Source organism: Neoarius graeffei, chromosome 17 (assembly GCF_027579695.1).
Source record: "Neoarius graeffei isolate fNeoGra1 chromosome 17, fNeoGra1.pri, whole genome shotgun sequence".
Classification (NCBI taxonomy): Eukaryota; Metazoa; Chordata; class Actinopteri; order Siluriformes; family Ariidae; genus Neoarius; species Neoarius graeffei.
The window spans coordinates 10,801,589-10,814,056 of NC_083585.1; the positions used below are offsets into that span (position 1 = coordinate 10,801,589).

Here is a 12,468-nt window from a genome sequence, read left to right on the forward strand (position 1 = left end):
CAACGACCACCCACCAACTCCCAACCATGTCCGAGTGGCGACGGGTGGTCCTTCAGTGTGGGGTGGCACACTAGATATGCCAAGTAGTTGGCACGGAGGCAGTGTTGCCGTAAGCTATCTGCATCTGGAGGGAGACGGATAAAAGACTTTCTCTTCATGGTCTTCCACTTGGAAACACGGGCTTCAGCCATGGTGCTACTCTTCTTGTCTCCATAGATCACCTGTCTCGTGAATGCAAATAGCTCTTGTTCTACCTCCTCTTCAAGGTGAAGGCTGTCTCCACACCGGGAGAGTTGCTGCCGTGCCACAGAGCTCTTTGCCACCTTCTCATACACTGATGATTTCCCTTTGCCATAGAAACCTGAGTTGGCATCACAGCCTGTAAAACAGTGTAGCTGCACAATGCAGTGTGCCATCTCTTCTGTCAACATGCCACGACAGAGGACTGTCTCTTTATTCCTTTTGATGCAAAGCATGCCAGGGAGCTGCTGTGACCTTAGTTCATGTTCCTCAGTAATTTTTCTTATGTGATTAAAGAACATAGTCTGTGCCTCACGTAGAGTGACATTGTGCATATGTGGGAGTTTGTCATCTTCGGTCATTTTCTTGTATTTTGTCACATATTTCATCCAACATGTGTAGTGATATCGGATCTCAAGTGCATAGGGCTGATCAGTTGCAGAATCGATCAGGCAATTGATTCTGTCCCGCATTGTCTGATCTTCCAGGGCAACTGTATGGCTCTTGAAAGCTGCCCATACATGATCATAGGAAATCAGCCTCAACTTTGTTTCTGGGTGCTTTGGTGACTCAGGCTTACAACACCAGACACATTTTGTTTTATCATGTATCTGCCCAAGACTTGATCGTAGTCGTTTGGCAGGTGGATCTGCAGCTGTGGAACATTCATCTAACATAGAAGAAGACTGAGATGGGCATTCATCAGTCTCTTGTTTTCTCTGTCTTGTTTTGGCTTGTTCCAGTTTCTTAGTATTACATAGTGTCAACAAACATGCTTCATGGACATACTTTCCAACTGGACCTTTATTCCAATCAACAGTTGCATAGACATGCCCAAACTTGTCAAGGCCACTCCATAACAGTGACTTTTGTTTTATGTTTTCCCATCTCTGAGTTGACCTAATGGTATCTGTGGCTTTATTACACAGTGTACCACATTGGAGAACACATGGCTGTCTATCTGTCCCTGTTGGTATATTGCTTTCTTCCATATTCAAGCAGTTGTGCATGCAGCATGAACACTGTCTTTACATTTGTCTTTACAGATCAAATATCTAGCTCCTCTCACTGTGGGCTCAAAAGAATGACTGAGGCAACAAGTAGCAGCACTAAACAAGCAGCATGTGATGATGCTATGAGAGATATGTTTCTGACCACGGTGCAGAGCTATAGTTATGCTGAAAAACAATGATTTTGTCACTTAAAAGACAAGCTTTTTGCCATAATGTCGCCAAAGCCGCTAGATGAGGTTTTTAGAATTGCCAAAAAGTCGCCAAAGTAGCTAGATTAAGTTTTTAGTCGCCAGAGACGTCGCTAAAGGACATGCCAAGGCATGAAAGGTAAAGAGTTAGAATCAAGAAAACTGGGTATGATGTGCACAATATAAAATGAACAAAATAGTATGAGTGCATTATTCACTGGCCTTTTTTTGCTTTTAAACAAAAGTTATGTTTTCTAACCTATGGGTCGAGACACAAGGTGTTTTTTTTTTTTGGGGGGGGGTGATAATGTAAGAAACTCAAAGTAAAAGCACCTTGGCTACTCGGTAGCATACTGTAGGTCGCTCTTGATGTACTGTACGTACTTTCACATAAATTGGGGGGGGTCACGGCCTGAAAAGGTTGAGAACTATTGTACTAGATGGCAGCCATCTTGAATTACGTGATCAAAACAAAGTTGTATTATCAAAATGGTGTCAGATTTGGAATCCTCATGGCTGACTTGTGTGAAAAAGTGCCTTCATACATGATTCTAGGTCATTCAGCTCAAAAGTTATTTTTTAGAGATGGCGCCGGGCGCCATTTTGAATTTGGCTCTGTAACAAAAAATGCCGGGATTTTTGGGAGGGACATGGGAGCTAAATCTTTTCTAAAGGGTCCATAGAGGTCAAATCAATCATCAAAACATTGTTGCCAGAGGATGGTCACAGAACCTTGCATTATTACCCGACTAGTGGTATGCTGGGGCACCTCTTGCCAGCAGACCAGGATATCCAGAGAGAACTTGTGCGGTTCAGTGTTGACCTGACCATCCCCAGCTTCAAGGAGGGAGAGAGCATCGTGGAGTGGTGGGGTCATGTCTTCGACAAACCAGACAAGTACCCCTCCCTGGGTGCACTGGTTAAGTGTTGCCTCTCCATCTTTCATGGACCTAGAGTCGAGTCCTCATTTAGTCTGATGAATGATGTAATTGATCAAAGGAGTGGCAACATGAATGTGGAAACATTTAATGCAATACAGACGGTCAAGTACACGCTGATGTCCAGGGGGAAGACAGCTATGCAGCTCTTTAGAAGGGATGACGAAGTTTAGGGAAGTGGACAGAACATTGTGCAAGAACATTAACTCTGCAGCAGCCACATACAAACATCAGCAGAGGGTGAACAAGGAGGAAAAGCAGCAGCAGCAGAGCAAGTATGGCTCTCAAGCAACTTGCAGTGCTCAGCAGGCCAAGAAACAGACTGCTGAAGGAGAGAAGCGGGCAAGGCTGAAACATGTGGCAACTCAGCGAAAGCGGGCCATGGAGACACTGGTGGTCCAGGCAAATAAAAGGAAAAAATTATCACTATTCCTTGTGTGTTCTCCACTTTCTTCGTTCTATTATTCGCATTTTTTTCCAGGGCATAATTTCACTATAACTACATGTATTTGAATTTGTACTGTATGTCCTTGTGCAAATGTCAATACAGTATACTTAGTAAGGAGGCTATAATATTTATTCTGGGGGAGGACCCCCCCCAAACAAAATAAAACAACACCAGAGGCCACGTCACCACTCGTGCACCCTTCTCACCTTTTTCACCCCTGACCCATTTTCATGCCTGGATATAGTGACACAAACAGGTAGTTTGTAGGAAATTACCAGAACAAGAGCCCAATGTACTCTGAGCCAAAGTTAACAACGTTAAGAAGACCGAATTCAACCTATCAAAGGAGGAGAGGGAAGCGTTAAAGACCCTCAGGCAAGACATCATGATACTCCCTGCAGACAAAGGACAGATAACTGTTGTGCTAAATAGAAAAGACTACAAACAAGTGTGAAGATCTCAGTGACGATTCCACTTATCGCAAGTTGGGAAAAATGGACCCTACACAGAAGTACAAGAAAGAACTCGTCTCGACTTGACAACGCATCAAAAAAGAAGGCGGGATTAATAGGATTACATACAGACAACTGTACCCTACCACTGAAACGCCACCCAAGTTCTACGGCCTACCTAAGGTTCTCAAGCCAAACGTACCTCTGAGACCAGTTGTAAGTAGTATTGATTCCATCACCTATAGTTGTGCCAAGTTCTTAGCTGAAATTTTGTCCCCCTTAGCAGGGAAGTCCACACACACCATATTAAGAACTCCAAACATTGTGTGAACCTTATTAAGAACAGCAGAGTGGAAGAGGATGAAATTCTGTGTTCTTTTGACATGACAGTGTTATTTACATCGGTCCCCGTCGATAAGGCACTTGGTCATTTTGCGTAGACTACAAGACAACACACTTCCACAACGCTCCACTTCAACCCCCTCACAGACTGTGGATTTACTTGAGGTTTGCCTTCATTGTACCTACTTTGTGTTTGATGGAATCTTCTACTAACAGATTCATGGCACTGCTATGGGCTCCCCTGTTTCACCCATGGTATGTTACTTGTATATAGAACACTTGGAACATCTGGCAATCAGCACTGCCCCCCATCCACCCTTTTGGTGGTATAGGTATGTAACTTGTATATAGAACACTTGGAACATCTGGCAATCAGCACTGCCCCCCATCCACCCTTTTGGTGGTATAGGTATGTGGATGACACGCACACCAAACTCAAGAAGGCGTACACTCAAGAATTCACGGAATATCTGAACTCTATTGACCCTGACATCAAATTCACTTGCGAGGAACAAGACAATTCTGTAGTATTTTTAGACACAAATACAGTCGTACAGGCAGACGGATCATTGTAGGTGAAAATCTACAGGAAACCAACACACACAAACCAGTACTTGAACTTCAATTCTAACCATCCCCTGGAACACAAATTAGGAGTAATCCTGATGCTCTTCCACAGGGCTAACACCATCATTACAGATCCAGAGGACATACAGGAAGAAAAAGAACACATCAAATCAATCAGGTGCTCAAGAAGTGCGGGTATCCCCAGTGGGCAATTGATAAGGCTACTCAACCCAAACCCTGTCAACCTAGGGAACAACACCAACAAAAAGACCCAGGACAGAACAGCAGAGGCCTTATCGTTCTTCCCTACATCAGAGGATAATCTGAAGCACTCCAGAGGATCTTCAGATCCCATGAGATGATAACTTGCATAAAACCCACCTCCACACTGAGAAGTGTTCTTGTTGCCCCCAAGGATAGAACTCCCAAGGAGGAAAAGTGTGGGATTGTATACTGGATTCCTTGCCAGGGAAAAACTTCCAAAGGCCAGTGTAGAGAAAGCTACATAGGAGAAACAGAACGCTCAGTGAAAACCAGGTTCTCAGAACACAAATGGCCCAGCTCAACAACGTCAGAGGTATCACAACACATCCATTTTGTCATGAGTGGCAAGCTGAGGTGAAGTGAGGACCCAAGAGCAGACTCAGAAAGCAGGCAGTGTAAAGAGAACTACTTTAATGAAGTAGATGGCAGAAAGGCAAAGGTACAGTAGGGCTCAGGCCAAAAAAAAAAAAAAAAGTCAAAAAACGGGTCAGGAGGTCAAAAACACGGAGGAGCAGGTAGACACAATCTGAGACAAAAGACAGGGCAGAAAAATCTTCACAAAAACTGATGAACACAGGGACAAGGGAAATCCAGGCAGAGGTAGCAAAATACACAATCCAAAAGAACAGGCAGATGAAAACTGGACAGAAAAACAAGAAAAAATTCAGGCAGGGGGAATCAAGACACAATACCAATGAGCTGTAGCGAGGTGAGGAAAGTCTACAAGAGACAGTCTGGCAAATGGAGTAGCTCCAAACAGTTCTTAAAAAGCCCTGGCTGATGGGAGAGGAGTGGTAGCAGGTGTGGGAGTGCCGCTTCAGGAAATTACCTTCAGCAAGGCAGGACTGAATTCCTGTCCTGGAGCCAGCATGGAAGTCCCACAATCTAAGGCATGGATGGACTGGACTGTGACACATTTAGAATCACCGGGACATACAGTCACGCTCAACACAGTGGAAATACTAGACAGTAAATCGGATTTCTTTGCTAGAGGAGTGAAAGAAGCCATCTACATCAGGGCCCTTCAACAGACTCTAAACAAAGACAGGGGGAGGTTCCAGTTATCGATTACCTTTGATCCTCTGCTCCAATCACATAAAGTCACATGCCGGAAGCAGAGGGTCATTCCTTGACAAGGACTGGAGTAAGCCAATTGAAAATTCGGGTAAGTCCGAGTCCTTATGTGTTGGAACAAAAGTTTAGTCTCAATGTCATTTACCAACACAGATGAGTCTACACGCGAATAAAGAAAATTGACTTTTACAGAAGGAAAAATACACTACACTATATGGCCAAAAGTTTGTGGACACATGACCGTCACATCTATATGTGGATCTTCCCCAAACTGTTGTCACAAAGTTGGAAGCACACAATTGTCTTGAACATCTTTGTATGCTGCAGCATTACAATTTCCCTTCACTTGATCCAAAAGGCCCAAACTATTCCAGCATGATAGTTCCCCTGTACACAAAGCGAGCTCCATGAAGACATGATTTGCCAAGTTACTTGTCTTGCTCAGAGCTCTGTCCCTAACCCCACTGAACACCTTTGGGATGAAATGGAATGTCAGGTGCACCCCAGGGTTCCTCATCCAACATCAGTGCCTGATCTCACTAATGCTCTTGTGGCTGAATGGGCAGATCCCCACAGCCATGCCCCAAAATCTAGTGGAAAGGCTTCCCAGTAGAATGGAGGTTATTAAACCAGCAAAGGGGGACTAAATCTTGCATGGGGACATGTGGTTGTGATTGATCAGATGTTTCCATATTTTTTGCCACATTGTGTAGATTAAAAAATGCTTCAAAATGCATTTTAGACAACGCTTTGTCTCCTCTTAAAGGCAGTGGCTGGAAGATGCTATGAAGGAAAATGACCCCACTGGTGTGTTACTCTTCTTGGTTGGCACAAAAAAAGATCTGATTGTGAGTATTTCTTTTTTTCTGTTGTAAAATTTAATTATTTTAAAAACTGCTACAACAAATTGTTTACCCCTCTGTTGTGTGTTCCTGTAGTCCCCGGCACAGTATTCTCTTAATGAAAAGGACGCCATTAAAGTGGCCCAAGAGATGAAAGCAGAGTACTGGGCTGTGTCTGCTTTGTCTGGTAAGACCTTCACCTGAATGAATAAATAAATAAATAATAAACTTCAGGGAGAGGTATTATGATGCTCAAGTGTGGTGTGATACTGTAAAAAAAAAAACAATCTAAATATATACACTATCTGTTCTAGGCTAATAGGTTGTATTCAGTCATGTGACTTTTGCTTGCAAGTTTACTTCTAGTGGTCAGCGAAACCAATTTGGCTGCCATTCTGTGAAGAGCTCGTGAAACCATCTCCGACTATTTTTGCAGTTTAGAGGCCAATGTATGGTCAAGATACCTTCAGAAAGTTGCTCTTTGCAGTGGGATAGATCCTTACACACTAGTAAAGAAGGATTTTTCCTAGGAGTTGGAAAATTATCCATCCATTGAGTTCCCCGACATCTCACACTACCTGGTGCTGCAGACATCGTTCTACGTGGACAAACAGATGAAAACCTGAAAGAGCATGGAGGAGTACAACTTTTTATATGTGACTGGGTTAAAGATCTGGGGATCAGGACACTACAAAATAAATCTTCTGTTGTTTATGCTCAGGCAAGTTGACATTTTTGGGCTCTTTGTACGTGCCTTTGCAACGTTTGCTTGGATGCTACAAGTTTTAGTTTCGGGTGTAAACAAACCACAGCCACTCGATTCTTAATCCTCCCTGCTTCCAACTAAATCATTCACAAAGATCCACAGAAACCCCTTTAAAGACCTGGGTATTGGTGAAACAGGACGGAGGAGTTATCACGGCTCACTGTAACTGCATGGCCAGGGAAGCAGTTCCGTGCTGTTAACTCGTGAGCTCTGCTTTTGTGTTTATGTGGATTGGCTTGATTATCTTCTCTCTCTAGTTCAGTGTAGGAGCCCGATCTACATCATCCTTGTAAAGATTGCTCAGACATCCTGGTGAAAAATAGGTACCCTTTGAGTACTTGTGGCTACTGCTTATAAATAATTGTTTTCTGATATTATGTCCATACAGTAAATATAGCATATATACATGTTATCAATTATACTTGCCTCATCTCTTGCAAGCATCACCAAGCTGTGAGCAGCATCAGGGCTTTGTTCAAAATACAGTGCTGTGAACTATAGGGTGTCCGCAGAGTCTAAAAAAGTCTAAAATTACACATTTTCAATTTTAGGCCTAAAAAAGTCTAAAATACAGAGATATTTTGCACTGTTGGTCTAAAATCTCATTTGGATAATTTAAGACCTAGGTTACGTGCAGAATTATTCTGCATGTAGAAAATCTTCCCGGAAGTTCCTTTCAGCACCTAGATGTCACCCGGGATTGGTTAGCATCTCGGTGCTGAAAGGAACTTCCGGGAAGATTTTCTAGTTTCGGTTGTGTTGCCAGATTGGGCGGTTTTAAGTGCGTTTTAGCGGGTTTTGAACATATTTTGGGCTGGAAAACGTCAGCAGTATCTGGCAACACTGCCGGCGGGAAGATTTCCTGGTTCCGGTTTACAGCGCTGACTCAGTTCGTGCAATTGCTGGTGTTGCGTAGGCTACCGTGTAAGCTCTGTCAATTTCAGTGACAAATTAAAAATGGAAGCAGACGAATTGGCTCCTAAAAGAACTAGTAAGGGGTCAGTCATCTGGCATTTTTTGGATATCGCAAGGAGGACGTGGAACAGCAAATGCCAGTTTGTAAAGTGTGCAAAAAAACCTGTCATCACGAAAGGCAGCAGCACGACAAATATGTTCCATCACCTGAAAGTTCACCCGGTACAGTATGAAGAGTCTCTTAAACTCCGAACTACTTGCCCACGAGCTAAACAAATGACCATAGTGACATCTCATTAGTGATCTATTACGCACTTCCTGTTTCCTGACTTGTTCGCGCCGAGTCCTTTTTCCCGCGAGTGCCGGCGTTAATTACTAATCCTTTTTTAACTTTTTTTCTATAAATAAATTTCCAGTATCGTCTTCATTTTTATTATACTGTCGCTTTCATTTTTGTACTTTTCACTTTCGCTTTCCTTTTTCCGGTTTTTTTTTCCGTTTTTTTCTCTTTCTTTTTTCGGAAGAACGCCGAGACCGGAAGCTTTCTTTTTTTCTCCTCCTGTGTAAAGTCCACAAGCGGAGGCCATCTGATCTGCTTTAATATCAACAGATCTTCATTTAAGGTACGTGAATCTTTTCATCATGGCACACCTTCAGCCTGTTCAGTGTGCTGAGTGCAGGATGTTTAGTCATTCTTCCTCCGTCACTAGCGATAGCTCTATTAGCTTTACTTGTGATAAGTGCAGATTAGTTAGCTCTCTGACGGAGAAGATTTCAGTACTAGAAGCGCGTGTCCAGGCTTTAGAGCAGGTTAGTGAGCGTGAGAACAGTGTAGTTTCTGTTAGGGAAAGTCTGGACGCCCTAGGTGGAGTTAGCAATCCCCCAACTCCGGCATTAGAGCCCTTACAGCGGGGCGAATGGGTGACGGCTCGGCGGCATAAGCGTAGAGCCAAAGCTACCGCTGAGGCTCGCCCACGGGAGCACCACTCCTCTCCGCGTCACGTGTCGAACAGGTTTGCTCTCCTTAGTGATGCACCCACTGAGAAACCTGAAAGAGCTCTGGTTATAGGGGACTCTATCATACGGCACGTGAAATTAGCTCAGCCTTTAGGGGCACCAGCAGCTTTAGTCAGGTGTATACCGGGAGCCAGGGCGCCGGACATAGCAGGTAATCTTAGGGTCCTAGGCAAGCACAGGTTCTCAAAGATAGTTATCCATGCAGGAGCTAATGATATACGCCTTCGTCAGTCTGAGGTTACTAAGAGTAACTTTGTAGAGGTGTTTAAATTAGCGAAGGCGATGTCCGATGCTGTAGTATGCTCTGGCCCCATCCCAATGCGGCGTGGCGATGTAGCTTACAGCAGGTTATGGTCGCTGAACTGCTGGCTGTCCAGGTGGTGCTCTGAAAACAGTGTGGGCTTTATAGATAATTGGGCTAATTTTGAGGGCACTGCTGGCCTGTTAGGGCGGGACGGTATCCATCCCACTCGGGAAGGTGCTGCTCTCATTTCCTGCAGCATAGGTCATAGTCTCAGAACAGGCCTAGTTAATTTCTGACAATCCAGAGCCAAGGCCAGGGAGCAGACGAACAGGCTAAACCGACTGTCTGCTAGCTGCACAGAGTCGTCACTCAGGGCCCACTACATCGAGACTGTGTCTGTTCCCCGAGCTCAACAAAAAGGTAGAAATTTTCAGAGAGTTTGTTCCAGTAACCTAATCAATATAAAATTAGATCAGACTGACTGTACAGCTGCTGCCAGCACCTTTGATCTAAAGGTGGGGCTATTAAATATTAGATCTCTTACATCTAAAGCGCTAATGGTTAATGAACTCATTACTGATCAGGAGTTTAATGTACTGTGTTTAACAGAAACATGGATTAAGCCAAATGAATATATAGCATTAAATGAAGCGAGTCCTCCTGGATACAGTTATATACACCAGCCTCGTCTAACTGGCAGAGGAGGAGGCGTCGCGGTTATTTATAACGATTATCTAGGTGTAACACACAAACCTGGTTATAAATTTAATACATTTGAAGTTCTTCATACTCATATAATGTATGTAGCCTCGAAAAATAAGTCTACCCAGTTAATTCCATTGCTTATTATTTACAGGCCCCCGGGGCCATATTCTGAGTTTCTTTCTGAATTTGCAGATTTTATCTCAGATCTGGTTATTTCCTTAGACAAAGCTTTAGTTGTCGGAGATTTTAATATTCACTTTGATAACCCAGAAGACCCTTTAAAAACAGCGTTTGTGTCCATCTTAGATTCAGTCGGGATTAAGCAGAATGTCATAGGACCGACCCATAATGGTGGTCACACCCTTGATCTAATACTAACATTCAGATTAAACGTAGACAATATAGTCATACTTCCACAGTCTGAAGTTATCTCAGATCATTGTCTCATCTCATTCAAAATATGTCTGAGTAATAATATATGCACCTCACCACGCTACTGTATTAAACGTACTTTCACGTCAACTACTGCACAGAGCTTTATAAATGATCTCCCAGAGTTGTCAACTTTGATTGGGCCACTGTCAGCCCCTGCAGAACTTGATCAGGCAACTGAATGCTTAGAGTCAACATTCCGCCATACTTTAGATAATGTAGCTCCTCTAAAAAGGAAAATGGTCAGAGACAAAAAATTAGCACCCTGGTATAATGATGACACTCGCACATTAAAACAGACCACTCGAAAATTGGAACGTAAATGGCGTCAAACAAAATTGGTAGTGTTCAAATTGGCGTGGAAGGAGAGCTTCCTGAAGTATAGAAAAGCTCTTAGTGCTGCGAGATCAACATATCTCTCCTCCCTAATAGAAGATAACAAAAATAATCCTAGATTCCTATTTAATACTGTCGCAAAATTAACCAGGAATAAGTCCACTATCAACACATGCACACCTGCAGTATGTAGTAGCAACGACTTCATGAATTTTTTTAATGACAAAATTGAGAATATCCGACAAAAAATTCAAACTACTAATTTAAGGTTAGACAATGAAAGTGACCTTGTAGTTAACAATATAACTGTATCAGATCATCAGTTAGAATGTTTTACTCCCCTAAAAGAAACTGAATTACTTTCATTAATCTCTACATCAAAAGCCTCAACTTGCGTACTAGATCCCTTACCGACACATCTATTCAAACAGATAATGCCTGGAGTAATTGAACCGCTTCTAAAAATAATAAATTCTTCTCTTATGATTGGCTATGTACCCAAATCCTTTAAACTAGCAGTTATCAAACCCCTGATTAAAAAACCTGACCTTGATCCCTGTCAGCTGTCCAATTATCGGCCAATATCAAACCTCCCCTTTATCTCCAAGATCCTTGAAAAAGCTGTGGCACTGCAGTTATGCTCATATTTACATAGGAATAACATCCATGAAATGTATCAGTCAGGATTTAGACCTCATCATAGCACAGAGACAGCACTGGTTAAAGTAGTAAACGACCTACTGTTGGCGTCTGATCAGGGCTGTGTCTCGCTACTTGTGTTGCTTGACCTTAGTGCAGCATTTGATACCATTGATCATTCCATTCTTCTGGATAGACTAGAAAATGTTGTGGGAGTTAAGGGAATGGCCCTCTCCTGGCTCAGGTCTTATCTAACTGATCGTTATCAGTATGTCGATATAAATGGTGATATTTCTAGACGTACCGAGGTAAAGTTTGGTGTTCCACAAGGTTCTGTCTTGGGTCCACTGCTTTTTTCTCTATATATGTTACCTCTGGGCGATATTATTCGTAAACATTGTATTAGTTTCCACTGTTATGCTGATGACACACAGTTGTATGTCTCTGCAAAACCTGATGAGAGACACCAGCTTAATAAAATTGAGGAATGTGTTAAGGACATTAGACACTGGATGCTTATAAATTTCCTTCTGCTTAACTCTGACAAGACTGAAGTACTTGTGCTAGGACCACATACAGCTAGAAGTAAGTTTTCTGATTACACAGTAACTCTGGATGGCCTTTCTGTTTCTTCACGTGCAGCAGTAAAAGACCTCGGAGTGATTATTGACCCCAGTCTTTCATTCGAAACTCACATTGATAACATCACCCGGATAGCTTTCTTTCATCTCAGAAATATTGCAAAGATAAGAAATTTAATGTCATTGCATGATGCAGAAAAACTAGTCCATGCTTTCGTTACCTCCAGGTTGGATTATTGTAATGCCTTACTGTCTGGATGTTCCAATAAGTGCATAAACAAGCTCCAGTTAGTTCAAAATGCCGCAGCAAGAGTCCTTACTAGAACTAGAAAATATGACCACATCACGCCTGTCTTATCCACACTGCATTGGCTCCCAATCAAATTTCGTATTGATTATAAAATACTACTATTGACCTTTAAAGCACTAAATGGTCTCGCACCACAGTACCTGAGTGAACTTCTG

General features: G+C 42.8%; 1 protein-coding gene across 3 annotated transcripts in view; it reads left to right on the forward strand.

Annotated features, from left to right (window-relative positions):
- rab34a (RAB34, member RAS oncogene family a) overlaps positions 1-12,468 on the forward strand; it is a 54,718-nt gene that overhangs the window by 22,957 nt on the left and 19,293 nt on the right. For all 3 annotated transcript variants that reach the window (XM_060943706.1, XM_060943707.1, XM_060943708.1), the window contains exons 8-9: positions 6,293-6,374; positions 6,465-6,555. In XM_060943706.1, the coding sequence (XP_060799689.1) occupies positions 6,293-6,374; positions 6,465-6,555 (173 nt within the window). The remainder of the gene's footprint in view (positions 1-6,292; positions 6,375-6,464; positions 6,556-12,468) is intronic.